The 27983-nt window shown below is 28.5% G+C and overlaps 1 protein-coding gene and 1 long non-coding RNA gene across 22 annotated transcripts in view; one reads left to right on the forward strand and one right to left on the reverse strand.

Moving 5' to 3' along the window:
• On the reverse strand, window positions 1-27939 carry LOC126851109 (uncharacterized). 2 transcript variants are annotated; one of them, XR_007687643.1, is made up of 3 exons: window positions 27783-27939; window positions 25763-25802; window positions 1-245 (listed from the first exon to the last, which is right to left on the reverse strand). It is a non-coding gene; the product is annotated as an uncharacterized LOC126851109 (long non-coding RNA). The 2 variants fall into 2 exon arrangements; XR_007687646.1 differs by lacking the exon at window positions 27783-27939 and adding an exon at window positions 27016-27035.
• LOC126849214 (potassium voltage-gated channel protein Shal) overlaps window positions 1-27983 on the forward strand; it is a 110590-nt gene that overhangs the window by 24200 nt on the left and 58407 nt on the right. For all 20 annotated transcript variants that reach the window (XM_050591923.1, XM_050592280.1, XM_050592186.1 and 17 more), the window contains exon 2: window positions 9234-9396. In XM_050591923.1, the coding sequence (XP_050447880.1) occupies window positions 9234-9396 (163 nt within the window). The remainder of the gene's footprint in view (window positions 1-9233; window positions 9397-27983) is intronic.

Below are 27983 nucleotides of genomic sequence, written 5' to 3' on the forward strand. Positions count from 1 at the left end.
TTGTTTTATTGTGAATTCTTTCATACTTCCGTTCGCGAGCGCTGAAATAATCTTTACAGAGGCGCAGGTGTGGATTCATGGCGCACAGTCTCGGGTCGCCTAGACCCGATGCTAAATTCGCTTGTCGGTACAAGCAGACAGGTGCTAGCCGATGTCGAGCCAATCCTGTCTTCTATCTCCTTTTACTCCTCATTCTGCTTCGCATGCCGAATAAATATATACGGATATGCGACAGCAAGTGATGGCTTAAAAAAGAGAAACGAATACAGAATTATATTTGCTCGAACGTGCTCTATAGTTATTGTCTTTACACGTGAAACAATTGTCTTATAAAATTGTCATATCAATTTTCCCGATTTCTACTCGATGATATAATATCGATGAAATATTCATAACGTTTCTTATTTCTTTTTTTGTAAAAAAAGAAAGAAAGAAATTTTTAGATTAAAGTACTAAAAAAATATAGTAATGTTAGGTCATACAGTATTTTTCGATTGGTGCGTGTTGCAAAAAAAATAAGCTAGAATATTTAGTAAGATGGTTAATGTATTAAACTACATTTTACTGCTAATTGTAAGTCCGCTTATTTGTGGAAAAGGGGAGAGATATTAACAAACGGTTTTGCTTTTCAGTTGCGTCTTCTATTGGTATAGTAATTCTCTATGAATCGTAATGTGATAAATACTTTTCTATTATATGAAAGTTACCGTTTGGCTGACATTATTAATTTAAAAAGTTATCTACAAAATGTTTTTTTTTTTCTGGGCAGAAATTCTCACCGTTTCTAGGACACTCTGTATATCGATTAACTCAGAATAGCTGCAAGTGCGCTTAAAATTCTCATACAGAAAAAAATCTTTATAATAGATTTTCATCTATCATGAAATATTTATATCAACAATATTTGTCAGATCGTTGAATGATCAAGTATCATCTGACCTAATGACAACAGTTCTAATCGATATACTTTTATAATATTATTAATATAACAGATATTATGTGCAATCATTTTTTAATTATACTATTATCATATGCTATCGTAGAAAAATTCCTTATCATAATATCGTCGATCATTGTTCAAACCCGCGTATGTCGGCGTGCTCATCTTTGTCTACGCCTTTGTTGTTTAAGCTATTACGATGGTCGCGTTTTGCGAGTCAGAGCGAGAATGCACTTTATTTTCAGACAAGGTACGAACACTTCGCGGCCAATGTGCAAAAGCCGGTGGTTCGTCTTTTAATAGTACGTTGCATCTCGGCAACAAGAGTCGCGGTATCTATCTGTATACTGGGCGGCTCGAAAATGTCGCTCGGTTTGACGAAGATATAGCGGCGATCGGATAACGATGCCGATGCTGCGGCCAATCATTTCACTGCAAATATAGATTTGTTTGTTTGTAATCAAGTCGACCAGTTATTGACTGATTGGGAGATTATATACAGTAGTCAAAATAGCAGCTCAATGTGCTCTCTTTGTGCCAATAAAATTATCGTCACTGCAATAATTTGTTAATTAGGACTTTGTTGTTGCGATCTTTGTAATTTTATAATTTTTGAATTATGTTTTAATAAGCATGTCATATGGATTTTTTATTTTCCTTCAAATATTATTAGCAAATATGACGAATAATGGAAATTTATACAATATAGTGAACACACACACACACAAAAGTTAGAAAATATTGATAGTAACTATAAACTATATCTATAAATTTACATAAATTAATTAATTTTTATTTTTATTTTTATATTTAATAAATATTTTTTAATAAAATTATATAAATATATAAAATTATATAAATGAAAATCTCTATCTATATAAATATAAATCATGATATGTCGATTGTTTTCGATTTGAAACGAAAGGCGCTATAATCTTATCGATCCATGTACGTATTGTCTCTATAAACGTTGACAACGAGGAGTAAACAGCTCGTAGCAAATCGATTTTCTTACCGCTTTTTTCCTTCTGTGAACAACATCATTCATTATCTTGGAAGCAAAAACAAACTCATTAAAATCGCTAAAATGCGTCAATGTCGACGTTAACAATTTCATCGTGCATGAAAAAAAAGAGACCATGAATACAATACGTTTAAGATTCGCGAATATAAATGACAAGCAAAGAGGAAAAATATATGTAAAGTGATAACTATCTATTTATCAATGTAGGTGTATCAAAAGCGAAATCATGTTCAATCCTTTATTTCTAACTGTTCTTTATCACATTTTTTTTGCATATAAAGTATATATTTAAACTTTGAAGTGGAAAAACAAATTTTTAAATATGATAATTAAACAGATGAATAAATTTTTTTGCTACATGTTATGAATATAGTTAGCAAAATATTTATATAGTTACATATTTTTGTTTTTTATAAATTGATGTATTTTATATGATGTTATTTTTATGTTTTGTTTGAATTTATTAAACAACTAATAGAAGATGTTTTAATTATAGAGATGAATTGCTTTTAAGTTTGATTGAAAAAATAATGAATATTTACTAAAGATAAAATACTGATATGCATTTCCTAGTTAATGGATATTACGAATCACAAGTTTTTATTTTTATTTTATAACTGTACTATTTTGAAGTGCAAAATATAGTATTATTGCTATATTTTATTATATAAGTACAAAATTTTGAAATTTATTGATACATAGTTCTTAATTACGTTTCTTTTACTTTACGAAATTACTTTAAAAATAAAGTAGATCACTACGACTGTTAAACAATGACGCAAGCTAAGAAAAGGGTGCGACCATGCGAGGTCGCTACAACGCGATGAATCGGTCATGCATGGATCTTATGTTAGAAATATATTCATGATTGCCAACGTAAATCAAAGTTATGAAATGTTCAAAATAAACTGAGTTTTATCAAAATTCATATTTCAATTAAAATCTTTTTAAAATAATTTATTGAATAGATTCAGATTAAAAAAAAATCTTTTATTCAATATACAGTATTAATACATGTATATTCTTTTCTGTATTAGTAACGCATTAACATTGATTATATCATTTCTGACAGATCAAATATATTTTTCATTGATTTAATTTCTTATTTTTTTTTTCTTTACTAATTATTATATTGCTTTTTAAATAATTAAATTTGTTAAGTTTTTTCACTTTTTTGCGAAATAATACAAAATTAGTTTATATATATAAAATTATTATAAAATTATGATTGTGGGATATTTTTCATTAATAAATAATGAGTTATTAAAAAATGGTAAAACAGAGGAGTTATTTTATATATTACTTGAAATCTTAATAAAAATTATGGCTGTATCATGAAAAAACACAATTACAATGTCACAATTGATTTAATTGATTTTACTTCTCGAAATGACCGTTATGAAAATATCTGGAAAATATTTTTCACGTTACGGAAGTGTTTAAAAACTACCAAGCCGATAAAGCGGAGTCGTGTAACATTTGTACATTTTTCTCGAAGTCATCGAATATTCTATCGTGTCGGTAGAATCACATTATTGGTTTTGCACAGCTGGACATATGATGTAAGGTCGTGTTATTTGCTTGACTCGCAGTATATATTTTCTTTGTCGGCAGTATATTGAAAAATAAAACAATTTAATACTTTTCACACAGAAACCAGCGATGTTAAATGTGTCATTTTATGCCCTATGGCTGTGCAGATTTTTTTTCTGTAAAAGTCTTTCTTTCTTGTATTATATTTTTTCGATATAGTAGCTAAGTGCTAATATGAACAAAAATATTATTTAAAAGATTTAAAAAAAGAATATTATTTAGTGACAAAGTATTCAATGTTTATCCTTGCATTTATTTGGAAAAATAAAATGTTTTTTTTCATAACAAAAAAATGTACAAACGTGTGTATAATTTCATTTTTTGTGATGAATATAAAACAGGAGAGGAGAAGATCATTTCATTTCATTTATTGATTATTTTATTTGAATGGTTATATATGTATATAAAAAGATATATATTAAATTACTTCCCTTTGCTTTAATATTTTAAAGTATTATTTTTTCTTTTTTAGGTTATATAGGCTGTTAATAAATTTTATTTTATGCGCAATTTTATTTTATGAATTATGAATTGTACTTTTTTGCATTTTCTACATCCTTATAATAATCTCGCGTAACTATTTGCATTATAAATTTGCGCGTGAAACTGTTCCCACGGCGAAAGTTAAGAAAAATCGCAAAGACAACGGCGTCATGCAGTTTTCATAGAAACTTTTTGGTATTCAGAAGATATTGTGTCGAAAGTTTTACCTTCGTTAAATCAGAACGATTTTTGCAAGTTGAAGTTTATTATGATATGTGATATAAATTGATTGCAATATTATTTCTTTTTTATTGCGTTTTTTCTATATTTATATAAAAACTTTTTTGGAACTTTATATAAAATTAACTAAAAATTAAAATCAGAACATCTAGCAAAAAATTCCATAAAAGTTTATATAAAAGTTCTATCGCACTTATTGAAGTTTAAGTAAACTTTAAATGTGATAAAAATTGTTAGATAAAATGTTAGGTTCCTCGCTTTTCATTTTATCTTTAGATTTCTTGGCCGATTTGGATTCACGAGCCTTTTTAGATCATAATATCAGTGGAGATGATTGTAAGTTTATTCTTATAAATAATAAGCTCTTTACAAATGTAAATAGAGAAATAGAAGAATTTTAATCTTCACATAAATTCAATTGTAGAAAAATAAAAATAGATAATAGAATTTTGTCTTTATTTATTTATTTGATAATAGATGTCATAAGTAAATTTTAGAAATTTTTATTAAAAAAATTGATTTTTTAATTTGCTCGAAAATAAAGTGAAAAATTGTTTATTGATCATACTATAATATATATTTTTTTAATTATATCATGGAAGAAATTGAAGCTTCTCTCATGTATTATGTCCAAAAATCTTTAATATATGTATATCGGAAAATCTATAATGATGAGAAGATAATATTAATAAACTCAATTTGCACTAATTAATTAAGATTAATTTTATACATAATTTCTAAAAGTATATTAAATCTTCTTTGTTTATTTTGACAATAATTATTTATGATTTAACTACAGATTCGACCTGCTAAGTCCCAGGTAGTTGCTCGGGCGACCGCCCAAGGCGTGCTTGTCTAAATATAGATCACTAATCCTACGTTTTCGCCGGTTCTAAACTTGCTACCGTCGCGTGTCCCAGCTACATTGACAAGTAAAAAGTCAGTCTGCACGGACTCGACTCGACAACATTTGCCTTGAACTCGCGCCCTACCATTTCTAATTCCTTACATTCGATATTTGCCGATTTTAATCGTATACTATAATTGTAGAACAAAATAACAAAGCAATTTTATATTTTACAAATGTATATATATATAGAAATGGTGTAAAAATATATGTTGTTACTTAAAATTTTTTTTTAAATCAAAAAGAATCTTAAATCATAAGTTTATTATAATTTATGCAATTAAATAAATTTAATTTCGTATTAATTTTTATTTTAAATTATTTTTTTTATATATCACGTAAAAAGATTTGCCTTAAAATATTAATTGTTATGTACATACTTTTGTATTTTTTTTGTAATGAGTTCATTATATTATTATTTTTTATCATACAGTTATTTCAGAATATTTAGTCTTATATTATCTTTTGTTTTTAATGCAATATTAATCAGAAATTTGATGCAGTGTCTCGCGTTTTACTTCCTTACTGTTCGAGTATTGCCGTGAGAATAATAAAGTTGTAAGCCATAACATGTTAACAATTGCCCGCTGACCTTTACGCCGTATACCATGTTATGTTTTGATTATTCGTTGCCGAAATATTTTCCGTACTATGACGTATATACAAACGGAATATTAAATTATACATGTATTTTAAATTATAAATCAATTATTAAATTATCAATTAATATATTACCGAGTTTATTAAATCGATACTGACATTATTGTTACCTTTTTTTCGCGATGCTAATTGGTTATCTCGACGATGCACTGAACATTACTTTATATCAATAAAAGCTTGTCATAACTGAGAGACACATTTGATAATTTAAATGAGTGTGTAATTTTTATTTAATTTATTTTAAAAAAGTGGAAAACTAGAATTAATATGTAAGTAATTGTATACACATATACACATAAAATAAATAGCGCGCGCATAGCGTAGTATTCTAGTTTATATTAAAAAGTATATTTATTCGTATATAAAAGATATATTTTTTAAAGCCAAAAAAAAAAGAATAAAAACTCTGACAGTTTATAGTAATTGGCGTGAAAGATTATTTGTTAAATAAATAAACGGCGTGAAAAAGGAGAAAGATCGATAACACCACGTGTAATATAACGTGCGCGAAATACGAGAAGGCGAGCATCAGGTGAGATCTCGTCAGGACGAGTTTCATGGTCGCTATAAAAGTCCGTGGGAAACGTAAATCAGAGTCGGAGGAATGGACCCGGGGGACCATAGGATGCGGAAAAATTATTGCTTACCGGAAAAACTGAGTTCGGGCGAAAGTTTGTGTGACCTGCAATTTCGAGTCGACTTTCACTCTTTTTTGTGCTTCTGATAAAGACGGGTATCGATTATATGTGCAACGAAAAAACAAATTTGTTTATAAAATAGAGTAGCTGGAAAATAGTATAAAATTAATTGTGCATTATGGAAAGTTACTTAAGTAAATGACAATAAAAACAGCCATGCGAATGTGTTATATATTTATTCAATCTGATTCACACATAAGTATTTGAGAACTTGGAAAATATTTAATATTTTTATTAATATTTTTATTTATATTTTATTTTAGTCTGTCGGAAATAGTAAAAATCTCTCTCTCTCTCTCTCTCTCTCTAATAGAGTATATTAAATTTAAAACTTAAAAATTTTGCATCTTTTTTCTAGAAAATAATTAGAAATTTTATATTTTATAAAGTTTATATAATTTAAAATTTAAGGATATTAAATTTTCTACTGTTTTTTTCTGAAATTGGGTTAACAATTTTCATCTTATTATCGCAGGATTTTAAGTACCTTATACATTTTTTCTCTAATAATATAAGATGTAATAAATGGCAAGTTTTTTTTGTGATAATATCACGCAGGATATTGAGCGATCGATCATTTTTAACAAGAACATTTTTTTCTACAAGCGCGTGTCACGTCGTTTGCAGAAGCTTTCCTTTACTTTTACTCCGTCACAACCCGAAATTGCGTGCGACCCGAGAAATTCGTTGGAAAAAGGAACGATCTGTAGCTGTCGAGTGCGATCCATTACACTTCATTTTATCCTCGGCTCCATCGGCGCTCTCCCTTTTTCGTGCCCGAGCCATCGTTTGATCTCTCGAGTAAAGCATGTCGACAGAATAAACGATTGCCATTGTGCACATTATGTTGTTTCTATGTCCTTAATAATAATATAATTTTCTCTTTATATCAATTTTCGTAAAAAGTGTCAAGTACCAATATTTTTTTCTTTTCGGAATTTTTGAATCGAGATAGAAAAATTTCTCATAAGATTTTGAATATGAATATATAAAATTTTGAGAAATTTGGCATAATAGAATGTTTATATAACTATTTATTTTATCTATGAATTCTTCGATTGATTTTGATTCCAATAAATTTTATAAATCTTGGAATTTTTGGAGTTTTAAAACTCAATTTATTGCTTTATCGCATTATTTCTTACACTTGCACGTCAACATTTATCGCACCTGCAAGGTGCATTCTGCTTGAATGAAGTATATATGTCGCGATAAGATAAAATTAATTGGAAATTCTGAAACGGGAAATAAAACAAATTATGAAATACATAGAAATTAGTGTAAAAAGATGAGACATTTTGAAATGACAGTAGGAAATATTTTGCGTATGAGGAATTATTGAAAAATGAAAAAATGCTTAATTCGCGATAGATTGGAACGAGAAAAATAAAAAGTTCCTTTATTTTTATCTGATAAATATATACGCTATTGCTTATCTCTATACGATTTAGAATAATATTTTACATTAGATAATTGGTGATGTAACTTTTCTTTTCAAACAATTTTTATTTTTATCAAATTTTGAAAGTTATTTTAATTTATGATTATATATTACAATTACAATGATGTTTATACGATCCATATAATAATAAAATTTTCACTAATGTGGAAAAGACATCAGGAAAATATAAGCACTCTATTCTTCAGAGAAAAGCTCACATTTCGTATCGTCGCCGCAATCCCAGCGGAATGCAAATGTTCAAGTACGTCGCAAACTCGTCATGAGAACAAGTTAAACAGATAGCTACAGGCTCGCGTGTATTTGTTCGACCGTGTGTTTACGCTATCCGATATACGGTAAATATGTAAATGGAGCTGGACTGTTAGAAACCTTGTGGGTCAGCTATGTAGCGAGTCACGTGTAACCGTGGAAAAGTTTTACGGCCGGACATTCGCACGGCTGAGAAACGAGGACGGATCGTACCTTTTACGGTTGAATTCTTCACAAGCACGTCATGAATTATCCACATTCTCCCATTTCTCTTGCGATGCGAGTCCTCCTAACTCCGCGGGCAATAACGTTGGTTATACATAATTTCATCATACCTTCTGAACATTTGGCCAGATCGTTTGGTTAAGCTGCCACCGTTTTGTGTTGTTAACAATGCCCGTAACAATGTTTCGCGAATGTATCTCTGTTGCGCGAAGCGGTCTGTTCGTTTGGAATTAGGCATAATATCTCAAGATAAATGAGATTACACATGTTTGAAAATCCTTCTCTTACGCGAAACATAACATTCGCTTGGAATTCTGCATAGTAAAATATGAATAAAATTGTACGAGTTTGAAAATCTTTTTGCTACGCGATATGTGAATTTTCCTTGGAATTATACATAGAAATACATTTTAATTTCAAGAAATTTTTCTAGATTTTTCACTAAATATTATCATATAATGCCATTCAAATTTAGGATTCTTGTTTTCTAGAATTTATAAATTTAATGATTTTTAAATTCTGTAATTTTTGGACAATAATAAATTTTAACATAGTTGCATTTTAAAATGTTGGAATACTCGGTTTTTGTCAAAATGTGATTTTTTTAATATTTCAATATTCAGGAAAAAATATACATTATTGGAAGAATAAATATGTGTAAATTTCAATAATGATATTTAAAATTTGTGAATTAATATGTTACATATATTATGTAGCAATTGATTTAAAAAAAATTTTTTTATCTGTTTCAGCTACGGTGACATGGTTCCGAAAACGATTGCGGGAAAAATCGTCGGGGGTGTATGCTCCTTGAGCGGTGTCCTAGTGATCGCTTTACCGGTACCTGTTATCGTCAGTAATTTCAGCAGAATATATCATCAAAATCAACGTGCTGACAAACGGAAAGCGCAGAGGGTGAGTATACTTTAGACATCTTTTAATTTGTATACATAATCTTTAAGAAATTTTCTTACAATCTATTTTATTAATAAATTTTAAATAAATTTTATTTTGCGATCATATATTGCTTTTTTTTGATACATTTTGTATCAATTACATTTATTATATATATATATTGCATTGTTTTAATTAAACTGTGCACTATATACCGTTGATGTTATAGAAAATTAATCAATTTCATTAAACAATAATTAAAAAAAAATCTATAAAGAGAGCAGAAGATAGTATGCTAACTCGGTTTTAACAGCCATAAATCCGAATTACCGTGATAGATAGTTACTATTGAAAGTTTGAACTTTAGTAATATTCATGTCCAATTTCAAACTTTATATATAGAAATAATCTATATAATTTCGATAATATTTGAATGTCTACCATAAAAGTAAAGAAATATCGTTTCGAAATTTCCGTAGATTATCTAGGACTTCATAAATTTACATTCATGCTTACACACACACACATATATATATATATATATATATATATATATATATATATATATATATATTGTAGATCAATAATTTCATATAAAAGTTAAATTATTAATCTTACAACATTTCGGCGTATTTATACATAATAATTTTATGTACGGTATTTCTCAAAACGTTATTGTCTTCTTCTCGTAGATGCACATGTACGACGTGCATCTACAAATAACTACGTTACTATTCACGCCATCGAGAAGTGTACACTTTATTCTGGATATCGATACTTCTGGATGTTGTCTTCGGTCTAGAAAATTCGCTTTGCTGGCTCACGGCCGTTTCGTAATAAAGTCGCTAACAAGGCAGAGCGCAAGAGCTTTTATTACTATATCCCAAAACAGGAATGGAATTCAATAAAAGAGAATTGACGCTTTTATTTATCTCATACAAATTGCAGTATAAATGTGGATATTATGAAATATATAATTGTTTAATTAAAAATGTTTATATTAAATTTGTGCCGCATAACACATTTTATCATTGTTGGTCAAGATCATGTAATAAGATTGGAGATCTCTGCAACTCTTGCCGTTCCCCTGTACAATAAATATTAGAGCATATATTAAGATTCAAAATGGACTGCAATTTGTATTTATAATAAACATATGACAGTCATATTGACAATGACAGCCAATTATTAATTTTGTCTGATTTTTTAAAATGATATCAAAAGTACTAGCCTAGTAAGAATTTGCACAACTTACGTGAGCTGATCTTTATACAACAATATCAAAGATGACTAGCAACGAACCGAGTACATAAATTGCGACCGACATTCTCGAAAGCGAGGAATTCTCCCGTCGCCATTTTCGTATCCCCCCAATATCGACGTTTCGAAGATATTTCTTCCATTATAGGGAGGAAGTGGCGGGTCCCACTCGGGTCGCAGTCGATGACACGTTAGCTCGTTTCGCGTCGTCGTTTCCACAAGTCGGACGATTTATTTTCACCCACGTGTAGTCTGTAACTTTGTCCTCGTGGCACAGTTATGACTCTTTAACCGAACATCATCGTTTCACAAACTAATGTCATGGAGAAAAAAGAAAACAAATTATTCTGCACGGAAAAATTTAGATTTCTTTTTACTCTTTTATTTTTGAGCGATTATCCTCCAAAGTCCTACATTTATCAGATATTAAGAAAAAATTGAATTATATATTTCCGATTAAAAAAACTTAACAAAACAATTTATTATTACAGTTATTATAATGTGCAGAAAATATAAAAGATACGAATTTGTATTTTTTTTTTTTATAAATTGACAGTTTCGACAATCAAATGTTCTTCATAACTGAATCGCAATTACATTTAAAAAATTTTATATACTATATATAATATGACAATTATTTAAATAATTTGATTTTTTTTAATGTGGGAAACAGAGATTTTTCATAATTTCTTAGAAATTGTCTTATAGTATCACGACGGTTAAACAGACAGTTATTCTCACACATTTGTTTCGCTCTCGTGACACGATTACCATTTTTAGCATCGACATTTCGGCAGCGTATCGATCGATCCATAAAAAGAATTCTGACCGAATTCGAAAGATAAAGAGAGAGGAGGAAAAAAATCATAGCCTCGATCTTCGCATGAGACGTAGCGTCTACTCGTAGTTTCTCAGACGGAATATCATCCTTCGCGCGATATTTTTACGAGAATTTGTGAACGAATGTGCGAGTGAGATTTATTCTGAAAGGCGAAAGTGATCTTTTAAATCTCTTTCACGCGTACACGAACGAACGATTTACTTTCACACGTGTACGTTTATGCGTCTATTTTGCTCGCGCCGATACTCTTGTGACGATTTAAGCAGACATCGACGACGTGTCTGAATGGATCTCGCGGAGAAGAAAGATAGCATCACGGCTAGCCGAAAAAGGAAATCAGTTGCAATCTCTTAAATCTTTTCTATACGCTTGATTTTGCGAAAATGCATCATGTTACAAATAAAAAGAATTTATATTGCAGTTATAAGTTGAATGACATAATTTATTCTGACTTGTGCGAAATTATATTGTGAAGCAAAATTTTTCTAGGACGCAAGTTCTTAAAAGTTAAGAATTAATTTACACACAATTAGACTTCTAGAAAGAAGATAAGATTAATGATTTTATTTTATATTATTTATTAATTTTTTTAAAATATTATTATTTTATCTATATATAATTTATTATATTTTGATTTATATTACAAAAATTTATTTTGTTTGAGACTCTTTTCAGAGATTTTTTAATTATATAGAAATGAGTTTTTAAAAATGTATTAATGCAATTTTTATCTGTATTTATAAAAATCACAAGCGTATTTTTAATAGTTGCAAAATAACTATGTAGTGAATAGTAGTTTATAAATAAAAGTTGATATTATATTATTATATATATTATAAATGAAATAAAAAGTTCGATTATTTTCAGATTTTATTCAGGATTGATATTTTTATCTTAATTTATATATTACAAACAATACGTTTCTTTTTTTGCTCTGTCTTTATTTAATTTTCGTTTTATAAATTCTTGAATTGTTTTATGCGGAATTACAAAGTTTTGCATCGTTTGATTTCGCGAACGTCGGTTCGCCGATGCCGTGCAGATCTGCATTGCAGATGCACTCGCATCTACATATGCATGGACACGTTTGTTCTGATTCTCGCTTTTGGACAGCGATGGATCTTTCGTCAGATTTCTTTCTTGCGCCTTATCGACATTGGAACTTTTGTATTGTTACTTCTCGTGGCGCTTTCGGGAGCTCGCTGTTGCGCAATGCATCTCGTACATCATAGTAAAATCTTGAGTATCATATAAGGTATTGTAATGTTACTGAGTAATATTTTGGAAATCAAGTCTTTTTATACAGTTTAATACACAGATTTTTTTCTTTTCCATTTTTTTTAAATCTTTGTAGATTTTATCGTGAAAAATGCGAACCGTAATAAATTATAAGATTAATTAAATCTAAGAATTACAAATTCTTAGATAAATTCTTAGAATTGTTAGAGATTAGAAGAACTAACAAGGTCGAGAAGGAGTGTTGCAAGTATAATTATTCAACGAATCGCTGGCACATGCTTATTTCCATGATTCGCGACGTTTCACAATTGTTCATTATGTATTCCATGCGTAGCGATTTTCAGCTTTCGCAATTATTCTTACTACATATGAAATAGCGGTAACGAACCGATGGTAGCAGGTGATAATACATCAAATCATATTCAATTTTTATTTAAAATTTTACGGAATCAATGTGAAAGTCTGAGGAAATAAAAGTAGTCGCTATTAATTTTCTACAAATCATATATCTTGGATATTACTTTATGCAAAAAGCATAATTTGCAATATAATATGAATGTCAGATCTATCAATTGCGTTACAGTAGCTAGTAAAAGTTTTTGCCGCTTCAAAAAGAAAATTTTCTTTGACCTCCTGCCCTATTGCAGATAATATAAAGTCATTCGCGCATATTATATCTGGTGATCGAACATAGACTATCGTAATGCCTATGTGATTTATGGCCGCCATGACCGCCCCATCGATACACCTATATTGTCAATAAACGGCTTTGTGAACTTTGCATCTGCATTTAATGTCACGTCCGGCGTTAACGGGCAAACAAGACTCTAGATCGATTTTCCATCCTGACCGTCGCGCAAACAACACGAATCTTCGTTTAACGTCGGTTACCGTCCGTTGCATCGATTCTTCTTGCTATGTTTGCTTATTCAGCTCATGCTGTATCGCGCGATAATAACGATATTCTTTTCAGATGTGTTAAGATGAAAACGGTCTCTTCTTTTTTACTTTTAACTAGATGAAAAAATCTTTAAATTTGAGTTTTTTATACAATAAAAATCTAAACTTATAAATTTTTTTTAACTTATATGTCGTGGAATTTATAACGAAGAGATTCTACGCGAATTCATCTATCTTGATTAAAATTTTTTTTTGTGGTAATTATAGACTCACACCTATGCACACTTTTATACATTTTTTTTTTTTTGTATATTCTGGAAAGTGCATCAAATAACTTTATATGTACATTTTATTTGATATAACGATCCATAAAAAAAATTTATTAAAATCGATGAATCAATACACATGGAATCTAGTTGTAAGTGTTTTACGTCGGCATGCTACCGGAATTCTTTCGACTGAGAAGTTAAGTGAATCGATGACGGCGCGCATAAACAAAACATCGATAACGCAAACAAAATTTTACCGGAGTATGATAAAATATGTAGAAATTGGGCGGCTTGATGCTTTATTTAAAGTTTTGCAGTTAAATTTTTTGAATATTTTGGAAGTTTTAATGTTATATACTTGTCAGATTTTACTTTAAGATAATTGCAATTTCCAACTTTACAATATTTATTTAATTTATAAAATTTATTTAATTCGTAAAGCATTTGTTAAATAGTTCTTGTGTACATATAAAAAAATGCTCGCGTTTTTTATTTTATAAATATAAAAATGCCTTGCAACATACATATATGAGCTATGAAATCGACTGTTTTATATATAAAATTTTATTTCGTATCAAAAATTGATCACGTTTCTGTGTTTATTTAAGCTGTTGAATTTATTGAATTTATTGATTGTTGACAATTTTGTCATATTTATCAAAATAATAACAGCTGTGATTACATTTATTTAATAGAATAATCGTGGATTATATGGAACATCAAAATTCAGTTAATTCATTGAATATATTCATGCGGAGAAGTGCTTTGCAATCATAAAATTTAATAAAGTTTTCATAGATATCAAAAATATAAATATTGTCACTTCTCTGGTCATAAATAATAATTGTAAAATTTATCAGTATTATGTATTGTTAAATTTATCGAATTTAATGTTTTTTAATTTATAAAATGGATGAATTTGCTAATAAGTTTATTAGATATATAAGCATGTATTATTTATGAATTAAAATAAATTGACAAAAATTACAAAAAAAGGAGAATTTTAGAATTATATTAAATAAGATTTTTTTTTTATAGCCAATTTGCATTATTGTGACTTAGAGATTAAACGCTAAGATATAATGAAGTTGAGCAAGCTCATTGAAATTTGAAGTTTGTTTTATTACAAATAGCTTACGATGAAACAGCTTGTATAAATACACTTTCAAACAGTCATTTACTTTTAGTTCCAGTTAACTTCACAAATAGGATTGATTTCAACAGCTGGTGCCTGAGAGAAAAACGATGGAAACTTGTAAAGGCTATTTCAATTTTTGCGATTTTTAATAAATCTTGCCAGTTAACAGTAGAAATTTTGCAAATTATCTTAATGTAAGACAAAAATTATAGAAATTTTGTCACTTTTATTTTCCAATATTTGACATGAAACTAATAAATTTATATTTATATGTATTTATATTTAATGAGAGTCACATATATGTTTCTATTAATTGTAGTTTAATATAATTAAAAAGTTTTTTTTTGTTGTATACAAATTCCCTTAATTAATTTAAAATTGATTTTTTTCTTAATGCAATTTTTTATGATCTATCTTTTTTTATTTTTATTCTTTGTCTATATAACTATATTTATCTGTCTTTTTGTTAAGTGCAAATAAATTTATTCTATAGCTCCAAAAAATTTTTTTTTTATCTTGTATTTGTAATTATCATATTTTTGTCTTGATTTTTTATATTTATATGAAATTATATATATTGCAGTTACGTCATTTTTTTGTCATTTTATGCTTTACTTATATCTTTAATATTTGAACTATTATTATTTCTCGCATATATAAAACTTTCGTAAATCGGTTCTAGTTTTGTTGATGGTTCCCAAGTTAATTGTTTGTTTGTAAAGGACGTTTGCAGATAGAGATACAAGTATCTCTATTATTCCTCGTTAAATTTTTTTCTCTAAAAACGACCACCGACTCACCACCTTCCTTTCTTTTGCCCTCTCAAAAGCAGACGTGCAACTAGGGGAGGCGCGAAAAGAAAACGAGAACGTGTGGAGCATCAGGCGTGCTAAGGGTTCGTTCTAAAAATAGTCGAGGAGAATGAAGGCTGCCCGCGAAAATCTCGACGAAGCGGGGTCGGCAAAGTGAATTATTAACGACAACATATTAATTTTTTAAACAGCGATTTAACTAGGAAGTGTTAATTGGAAAGATTTGTAGATAAATTAAAAACTATCGGAGATAAGGATACTTATTCCAAATTTTTAACTTTTTATTGCTTTTCATTATTTTTCATTGCTTTTCATGTAAGCGTAACATTTTCATGGAATATTCTTTTTCGCGCCCGCTTTCAATATATAGAGAATGTTTTGCTACATACAGAGTGTTTTTTCTTTTCAATTTTTAAGCTTGTCAAGAGAAATGTCAAATTATTTTCTGTGCTCTGCAAACTTGTTAAATTTCATCAAAATAGAAAGATTTATTGATTAGATGTCTCAAATTTATCACATTTCGGATTTAATATCTTTTCATATGTTCGAAATCTTCCTCAAATACACTTGTCATTTCATTGTATGTAGTAATATTATTATCGATAAAATTTGGAACTAACAGATAGAACGGATTAAAATCTAAATCTGAAATCCTCAAATAAACTTATTTGTAATTAATTTATTTGAATAGTTTGTATTTTGTTAGAAAGTGTTTTTCTAAAGAAAATATTTTCTAATGTTGTTTAATTTTGGAGTAATTTTATAATTGAATAATGTAACATATTATACATATAATATATACGATTATAATGAGTAAACTAATAGAATCTATTTGAAATATACGATTATAAAAAAATTTAAATTTTTTAAATAATTTCTGTTAAAACGCATCCTGATGTTCAAATTTTTATTCTTGGAATATATATATATATATATATATATATATATATATATATATATTTGTCAATTTACGGAAATATTTCTTGATGATTCTACAAACCTATTTCGTGATTCGTTTTCAATCGAGTCGATCGGGAGATAGAAAATAATAACATATAAATAATCGCCACATTTCATCAGCTTTCGCAGAATGCATGTTATTTCTTTTCTCGACGAAGAGAAATATTTTCTGTGGATTGACGATTCTTCTGATCCATTTGCGATATGCGATTAAATCATTGACGTCATTGGCCGGCTGTCGAAGTTTATTACGCCGTTTCTTTTTCACTAAATAAACGACCGCGCATGGTTGCAACAGCGGCGATCGGTGCGGTCGCAGTTATTCTTAATGCTATAAACAGTTTGATCGCGTAGGTGTGTTAATCAAAATTGTTTTGTACGATCAATCACCAAAGAAAGCCAAACTCTAAATTTTTTCTCTTTTTTACATTTCTTGATCAAGATTAAAAAGAATTTCTATTATCTTTATCAGCAAAAGCATCAAGAGCATTAAAAAGTCAAATGTTTGTTTGATTATTAACAAAAAATTAATCTCTGGATTTTTAAAATAATATTGAAATCGAAATTATAAATGTTACTACAGAGAAATCGCGGATCACAGAATTTAGACTTATATTAAAAATATGCGTCCTAAGACTTTCTTTTAATTTTTCAAGAAATCTTTTTTCTTTTTTTTACTAACGATTGCATTTAAATTAAATAAAAATTAAATATTAGATTGAGTATTTCCTTGCCTTCTTATGTTTCCATAATTTTTCCGTAATTATATTCATAAATTTTTTGCTTCAAACATTGTCAATTTCAATTTACGAACACTGATTAGTCTAAATTATATGTTATTAAAAGCACATTTAGCTGGAGCTGTAGATATTAGCAAACATTATATATTGCATCCCTGGAAAATCCGATATTAATTTTTTGCGAATGGCAGTAACGCGAGTATAATGACAATGATGTGGCATGTCTTTTTTTGCAAAACCAATATCGTAGGCAGATAAAATCGTGGAAGACTATATGGGTATTTTATCACAAGACAATATATAGATTACATTTTTTTCAATTTTGCCTACTTTTTGTCGATGAAAATACGCGGGAGAAAACTTCTTAATAATATATGATTCACATGAGAGATAATCTCTCTTAAAGCGCATACGCGTTAGTCTGCTGTGACTGTTTTTACATGCATTAAAAATAATAACACATAAATCTTATAAGATAAAATAATCTCTCTTCTTTTAACCTTTCAGCAATCGTGTACATATACGACGGGCACGGATGTCCGCTTTCTAATAAAATTAACTCTTCCATAAATTGCTTTTTTGTAATATTGACTTTTATCTTACAGTTAAAGGACAGCACAATATTCTGCAAAAAAAAAATATTAATATCCTAAGATATTATTTATATATTAAACAATCCGCTTTCAAAATTATATATTTGCAATAATTTTTATTTTTATTAATCTTTTGATTGTTAAATTATTTTCAAAATATTGTTATCACTTGTGATATTAATTAATTGTTAACATTTTTTTCTTATTTATTTTTGCTAAAATTTTATTTATTGAATGTAAACAGTTTTCCTAGTTGTTTACATATCTTTTTAAAAAAGGCTCTAAAATATTTTCTAAACAACATTATTCAACATGATATAAAATTAAACGAAATTATTATATCTGATATGTAATAGCTATCATTTTATTGATATCAAAATTGTATACATTTATTATTTTGTTAAATATCAACTTATTATGTTTATAATTTATTTCAAATGTTTAGTATAAATACATTTGTGCTTAATAAAATTTGAACTTAAGAAAAATTAAAATTTTACTATTTTGTTTATTTGATTTTGTTTCACATTTTATTCACATGCAATCAATTGATTTTCATAACAAAATTTAAAAGCAACAGTTATTTGATTGTTCTCGTAGATAAAATCTTTACGCAAAAATGGCAGAATTATAAAATGAATAAATCTAATTATGGTGCACATGTGTATTAAATTTAATTTTATCTATAAATTGCATAAATTATTACGATATAATTAATGAAGTATCTTTGTGACAAAAATATGACTTTTGTAATGAGTCTCAAAATGTATTTGCTAATATATTGCTCTGAAATTCCATTCATTATTGTTACCTATTTCTTAAATAGATTACATTTTGCTGATTTTATGTAATATTTCTTACGTAAAGTCTATAAAAATATTTATTAATTATATATTTATTTTTATGATCAGAAAGTTATAAAGGTGAGATTCAGAAAAAACTTCAACAGAATATAAGAAAGTAGAAAATATAACAACAAGCAAGAATAAGCTTGCGCTGATTTTTATGCTTTATTAGATGGCAATCAAGCGAACATTATTATTTTAGAATATTTGCTTTGCCAAAGAACAGCTAAAAATTGCGACGCTTGTGCAATACTTCTCAACACGCCCAATAATGCAAATGCACCGGTTACCTATTCGTCGAGCTGATTATTATAAGCGGCGGTTTAGAACGAAAGACCCGACAAGAAATTTGGGACGACGCTTACAACCGACGGTATGAATTATCGCGAAGTTTCCGCTTGTCGCGGCTTTAATTAATTGCGAATGCTACGTACGTAGGCAGTAATTAGAATGCACTATTGCGGACATTAGCGCAAATAGTAATCACCAATAACTAGACCAACGGATATACGCGATGTAAATAACTGACCTTAATTTTTCGATGCGTCGCGCGGGAATTTTTAATAAATAGAGCCCCGCCAAAGGCCTGCCAAAGAGTAATCTTTAACGGATCATAGTGAATAGAACTTATCAATGTTTATTGAAATTAAAAAAATACCGTAAATTTTTCTAAATATTTTATTATATATTAGTATATCACACTTTTTAATATATTTTTTAGAATTAAATTTGATATAAAAATTTATAATATTCTTTATTTATATATTTATTGAATTTTATTTATTTAAAAATATTACAAAATATTTTTTAATGAATAAAAATAATATATTCTTTTTACGCAAAATTTTATGTGTAAATTGTTATTATCAGCAAAATAATTAATTAAAAATATTGGTACTTATTTTTGTATATTAATGTGATGACTAGAGATCATATCAAAGTGGATTAAATGAAAAATCATTGAATACAGCATGTGAACCATCATGCAGCTGGGGCAACAATGTAACGTTAATTACTAGCGTGTAATTAGTATGTGTTTTTGCGCAAAATTGCCTTTGTTGAATGTTTGTAATCGAATTCGAGCAATACTGGCATTGACGCTAGATGCGACTATTATTTGCGAAATATAATGCGGATTTAAAAAAAATTTTTTTGATCGTATTGGCGAAATTGTCTGTCAATAGAGAAATTACGGTAATATTCAATATTTTCTAACAATAAAACAATATTAAATTGATCCTATTTTTCTCTGCGAACAAGACAATGATTTTGACAAATATTCGTGGCGCGCGTAATCATGAGGAAACTGCATGAGAATTAATTCTATTATAATTAATTTGACTGAAAGTCTAAACAAAAAAATAAGTGTATGAATGAGTATGTGACATAGAACTTGACCTCTAGTATTTTTCTTTTTAAATTTCCAATTGAAATAATATAAAGTAGCATAAAATAATATTTTTATCATATATTAATTATTTTGATATGTTAAGGATTAATTGAAACAATTTTATGATTGCGAATCGAACACTATTTTATACAGCCTTATCGATTATCAACTTTTTGAGAACATTCGAATTCAGTAAGTAAAAGCCAACGTAAACACATCGCGGATACACGCGATGATCTTTGCGTGATATTCGACAATTAATTCCGGTTGTAAGCCGACGATAAGGAAAAAGAATATAATGCGATCGGTAACGATCGCGAGCTTTCGCTTGCCGCTTATCCATCTAAGTTAATTAGGCGAAATAACGTGGGTCATGGACGAGAGGTTGGTCGGCCCAAAGCTTTATTTTTCAAAGAAAGCCCACCGCTCGCGATACGCTATGCAAGACCTACTTTTTCAGGCTTTCCTCAGAAAGGTAAAAGTGGTTTTTTTTTTCGCGAAAGAAGAGAGAGGCGATGAGGATCTTTTGAAGATATCACTGGTAAAAATATTTTAACGGCCATCAATGAGTTTGCATCGCAAATCTTGCAAAACAAAATTTTCGTAAGAACAAACTGTATCTAACGTTTATGTAAAGGTTTAATAATTTTTGGGAATCTGCATATTAACCATTTCTTTTTTTCAGACTATATGCATATCATATTTGCAGCTACAAGCCTCTGCGCATCGTCGTTCTTATTCCGCAGCATTTCTTCGACATTCGCTTAAGTGTAATTTGTATTTCGATAGTTCCCGATTTGTTTCCTCGCAGTTTTAAATTAGAAATTGCTATAGATTTGGAGAAATTAATTGGTCGATCGCTCGATTAAAACAGAGACACAGAAAAATTGACAGTCGTTACAGTTTCAACAGCACAGTTTTCTAGTAATTACGCGGATCGTTATGCAATTTTTAATCACTGTCTGTAGTCGCGCGAGTGTACATACAATATTGTTCTTGTCGCTTTTGTTTTCTGCACACGCGTCTATTTAGCGACTACCTATTCGAATATTCGATTGTGTCCGCCTTGAGCTATGAAACCGCTGCGAGCTGTAGATACGTTTCAGCCAAACTTCTACTTTCTCTCGTTTCACGAGCGATACCGTGCCGACGCGACGGGTTGAATGCATTCACGAATCTATGTAACTTCCGACGGCGACGCGCTGCCAGACTCTGATAACCCTTTCGCGATCCCGAAATGTAAAAGCCTCTTCGGAAAGACATGTTTACAATGTAACAATGATAAGGAAATTAAGTGATTCTATATGGTAGAATATCTTTTGTTGGGCATTTTGTGTTATATTGGGGGTCCCAGAATTTAATTGTACTGTTCTTCCTTTCGTCTATGAATTCTTTTTTTTTAAGAAAAATAATTTTTTTTTTAAATTTCATTATGTTATGTATTTCTTTATTACGTGTTTTTCTTATATAATTTCTTTCCATATAATTAATTAATTATAATTAATTTTAACTGCTCATGGAAGAAACATTTATAATTAAAGACAACATTGTATATACGATATATGAAATGATATATAAAAGTATCATTATATTTATTTAAACTATTTACTTAAACCGGTGATTTGTCAGTATTAAAGCGTGCTGGCAGTATCGAAATGGCGAACGTGTTAAAAAAATTTGTCGCGACGTCGCGGTTTATGGTATGGCAATAACTATAACTTGCTATAAATTTCATCGTATTATGCTAGACATTTGGAACGGTCAATCTCGCTCACTTTACGACGTTTTTATTATGGTTCCATAAGCCGCGTTTGATCACAGGTGATGATGATTCTGACAATTGTCTATGGCGTTCTATCTTCTCACGATGGTCGTCATCGTTGCTATCGTCATGTGGCAATAAAACAAAGTTTAGACGCAGTTGGTGCATTCGAGTATGGCATATTGATAGTCGCAGATGCCTCCATCCGTAACGGCGTAAACATTCGCGAGTGCCGGGCGAATGTACGTCGCGGAAAATCGCGGCTGCACATTTAGCCGCAATTGCTTCGCGCGAAAATATACCGAGGCAAATGGATTTCGATTCCTTGAAGCGACCTTGTTTGCAACTTTGCTCGCATCCTTGGCACTTTTATCGCGAGTTTGCGATAAGCCAAGAGTTTCAAAATCTCACTGCGGATTTAACAGCTGTTTGAAATTTCTTAGGGCACAGGTAATGGAATTAAATTTATAGAATTTTCTATTACATAGTTTATTTACTGTAAAGTTTGTCTGTCTGAAATTCAAATTTTTTAATATTTGAATTAAAAAGAGAATTTGATAAAACAAGCGCAATGATTTCTTTCAAGTTTACCTTGAGGATATGTATCTTGATAATAAATTCATTTTTAATGCTAAATGCGCGATAAAAATATTTATGTTCTACAGATCAAGATATTTTAAAAATAGCATACGATCTTCAGTGCTAATGTTTTCAACATTTATTAATTAAAATATGACATTGATAAATGCAAGTACAAAATGTAAATGTAAATGTAAAATAACTTATAATATTAAAATATTGCTATTTTATTTAATGCGTGACATTTTATTTAAAAAAATATTTTATATAAGAAAAAATAATGTGTGTTATGAATTTACTCAATAAAATAGGCGTGTTTTTTTAGCATTTAACTTTATTTGTTCGGAAAACGCTTGAATAGGTCAACTTTATTTGCAAAGAGGACATTATTGGTTATTTTCGCTCATCTAACTTCAATCCCAAAAAGGAGGTTAATTCCATTCTAAAAATTTTAAATAGCAAGGAATACTAAAGACATATCATTTGAAAATCTGATAAATTCACTTTACAATAGTGTTTTAATTTTTGAATTCTGATCATTACTTACTAAATAAATGCGCTCCAAAAAACTGTACTTATTAAACTAACAACTTTAGTGTCAGTGAATGTTGAAAATGACCATCATCAGATTCCAATAATAAAGATTTTGCTCAAAACATCGCACATTCTGGAGCAATAAAGTGACTTGATGGCTTTCGTTGACGATACATTATCATAAATCTTTTAAAGAATCCGATTGCGTAAATTTTACTCTTTAAATGATCCCATCTTGTTTTAATCATATCACAAATCATATCGCAACGTGTAATGTCTTTTTTGTTGATAAGAAATTTTTAAAGCAAATTCAATGAATTTTCAAATAATATGTTTTTAGACACGCCTTGCCATTTACAATTTTTAAGATAAAATTAACTCTTTTTTTGAAATTGAAGTTTGATGAACGGAAATAGTCAATTAATATGTTTTCTTTGCAAATAAACCTTGACCTATTCGAGCATTTTTCAAACAAATAAGATTAAATACCAAAAAAATACGTCTGTTTTGTTTTTGATGAGTCACCCTGTATATGAAAAGTAACACATGCACTTACAAAAATAACTTAAAAATCGGAAAAATAAAATTTCTTTGCAAGGGAAAAGGCTTAACTTCTCGTATCCATACTTTTATCGATTGAAATCTTCCAACCCTTTAGTTGCTGCAGCACGTGCTCTTACCCCTTTTTTAACAGAAATAGAACCGATGGAAACACATACACTGAACCCTTTCAGTCTCTAATCAGCCGATTAACGGTAACTATCAATATCGTTCACAAAAATATATATCAACGTTCGGAAAATCTCGCAAGAGAACAGATACAATATATTTTAACTTGTTATATTTTCATAATAATTACGCACGGCAATTCGAGACATTGAATTAGCCGCCTATTGCCGTCTGTCGCAATTTCCGCAATTGCATAGCGCAAGTTATGAAAGTTACAAAATTAGCACGATCGATACGCTGCCGCTTGGACGCCGTTAATCTTCGTTTGCGGTCGAAAAAAAGTCCCTCGAAAGTTTATTCATGATGTAATATCTCATAAAATCACAGAAATTCCAATATTAGTCCATTATATCGAAACTCTGTTGATATTATTTTCAAAAGTTTATTTAATGCTTAGTTTATGTTAATTAAATACTATATATTACGCATTTATTTCTTAAAAAATAAAATTTTATTTATTGATTTACTTTAAATTATTGTCATATACATATAGATACGGATCGCCTGACAATTTATCACACAATAGTAATAGATTCATTCGTATTCATAACGGAACTTCATTTATACGTTTTGCATAATAAATTTCTAAGTTGAAGATTTTGATCCTGTTATTTTTATAATTATTTTTTTTTCTTAAAGAATTTTTTAATATTTTATGCTGATATCGAAGAAAGGGATATTTAGCCTGAAATGGATTAAATGGATCCAATATTTGTATAGCAAGAGTTTATTGTTTATATAAAATTTCAGAGAAAAATTTTCTATACTTTCTTTTATTTAAAGAATTTGAAATTAATCTTGTTTATAATAATTATAATAATATAATAATTTTTTTAAGAGAAATAGCAGACAATTAATTATTAAGATACATATTATTAAAAACTAGAAATTTTTATAAATTGAGAATATAACCAAATTCTTTTTATTAAAATTAATTTTTACTACATTTTTAAATTAATGTAATTTTAGTTATAATTTTAAAATTTTAAAAATATTTTATTCTGCTATACGAATTATGATGCTGTTACATACAATAATGATATTTAAAATAAAATATTAAAATATGAGAACAAATGGTATTTGTTTAAACTTTTGTTTACAAAATATATACATAATGAAATACTTTGACAGCAATTTTTTTTTTAATAATCTTATTATTTCATATATCAAACTATTTTTTTTAGCAAATATTACAGATTAAGTCTGTAAAAAAGATGGCATTTAAAGATATAATCATATAAATGTCTTCTTACAACTTTAAAGAGTATTAGGAAAAAATCACATAAGAATTAAGCAACACTGGTTAAGGAAATTATTTGGTTCATTGGTTGCGCGCAGATTTCTTGCTGCATAAAATAGCGCTATAATAGTTGCAGGTCAACCGTAAGAAAAAATAAAAGTTAATCGTGTAGTTGTATGCAACGTCAATAAGGTTGCATAAGGTCGTTTATTTATAAAAACGCTTAGAAAAATGCAGGGCGAAAAGAGCTATGTTTATTTATAGTTTCTCCTTTGTCCGGGATTATAAATAAATGATTCCAAGTATTTCAACTGCTAGTAATATTACTTGTTATAACTTAAAATTTACGAGCTTCGTAAACTTTTATTTTGCATTCTGCTTTCATGATTCAACTTTATTATAAATAAAGAAATAAGTGGATGTGAAAGATATACATACGTATATACATACATACATATACACATATAGATACATACATATATATGTTGTATTTTTTTTTTTAAGATTATAACAAATACTATATTAAAATTATAAAAAATGAGAAAATTGCACTCACTGATACGATGCGCAGCAATGGAGTTATATACAATCTTGATCTGTAAAAAAACATGTGATAGATAAAAAATTAATTTTTATATAAATAATTATAAATCTGAAATATATTTATAAATTTATTTGCGCTCCATATACATATATATATATATATATATATATATATATATATATATATATATATATTATGCCTTTTTCTTATTTTTAATTATTTTAAATATACATATATATTGCGTGTTAAAAATATTTTACATATATCTACATAAATAATCTATTAATTTATACAAATATATTATCACAAATATTTCAAATATTTATAAATAAAATCTGAAATATTTTTTGTGTATGCGTTTTATGACACGATAGTTAAAAAATAGATCACTATCGCGAAGATAAAGAAGCAATTTTACAAATAATAAATGATACAAATAAATTATAAATTTTTTACTCTACAGTTCACCGATTCCTTTGATAGTTTCCCGGATCTTTTTCTCCTTTCTTATTTGTTTTTCATGACACTCATTCGCGAAAATGTGATTAATTATGATCACATGCGCAATCACTATATTACAAAGATTGAGCGATACTTTGTATGACACTTCCGTTAATCACACGAAACTTCGTTATATTGCAACGAGAAATACGGAAACTATGTACACATGGAAGCTATAGTTAGCTCGACAAACTGCGCGACCAAAACTTGCAATCACTTTGTGTAACAATGCTATTTCTAATTTTAACAAATAATATACGCTCTCATTTTAGAATGATTATACAGTATCGTGCATTATAATGTAGGTGTAAAAATAAATAATTTAAAATTAAAAATACATATCTGCATCATATGTGTGTTATAAATACGTCATCGCTATATTGATTATTTGCATGATATATCTTGATCAAATAAATCACGTAAAACATACGTTTTAATAAATCATTAATGTTTGAACATTAAATTTTTCATATATAATTAAGAATATTAAAATACATATATGATATTAAATATGCATGAATAGGTTAAATATGATTGTACTTATTAATTAGAGATGTCATAACACTGAATTGAATTATTTTGCATTACGTATTGTCTATCAATACATAATATTTGTTATAAGATGCAATAATTGCAGGAATCAATTAATATCTCGGATGCATAATCATGTGTGACAATTGTTGTTAATTCTAATCGTATAAAATGATTGTATTTGGCCTAGTGTCACGATCATATATTTCAAGACACACACTCGCGCTACCTACCTCTCTAGCCGAGTCTTCTGCGTCACTGATAACAAGTCATAAGCCTTGAAAACATAAGTGCGAAATGTAAACACAGAACATAAACGCGCTGTTGTTGACATTGGGCCTTGTTATTTGCGACGACTCGAGCGAATATAGACAGTGATCTTAGAGCGGCTCCGCGTGGCACAGTAATATTTTCCGACAAACAATAAATATACTAGATCGAATGTGAGCATTTCGTACGATTATGATAATTAGCAACAATTATTACGATTATGTATCCATGCGATTAATTAATTCCCGTCCATCTTCACGAAACGTTAACTCGACGGGGAGCTATCAAACAACGGCAAAATAACCAGTAAGCAAATTGTAATTTATTTTATTATTTATTACTTGTAAAATTAATTAATAAATTATTAAATAAAACATACATTACAATTAGTTTACACTTTTATTTATTAAATAAAAAAAAAATGATCTGCAGAATTTTCTTTGCAGAAAGATAGAGTCTATTGTATTTCATGTAATCATTAAATGTAATGATTATCATCTTCTTTGTGTATGTGACTTATCCTTTTAAGAATATTAAACGTGCGATTAAAATAATAGACATTAAAACGAAACACGATATTATATGTATATAAGAAAATAATAATGTATATTTATTGAAAATAATTTATAATTTACGTACAATTTTTAGATACTTATTTATCTATTTGTACATTATAAAATGTAAGGTAAATATTTGAATAAGTTTTGTGATTTAGAAAAAATAAAATTACCTAAAGGAATATATTGCTCTGTTGAAAGCAAATCTTCTTGAGAAGAGTCTTTTTCACTGGCAAGAATTTACGTAAAATATTTGCGACGGCAAAATTCGGTCATTTGTCAACTGAAAGCTTCCCCACGAGGCGTAAAATGGGGATTTAAAGAGGCACGATGAAGTTCGGGCGCCGTGTGTCACGTCGCTAAGATAAAAGTTT

Source organism: Cataglyphis hispanica, chromosome 1 (assembly GCF_021464435.1).
Source record: "Cataglyphis hispanica isolate Lineage 1 chromosome 1, ULB_Chis1_1.0, whole genome shotgun sequence".
Classification (NCBI taxonomy): Eukaryota; Metazoa; Arthropoda; class Insecta; order Hymenoptera; family Formicidae; genus Cataglyphis; species Cataglyphis hispanica.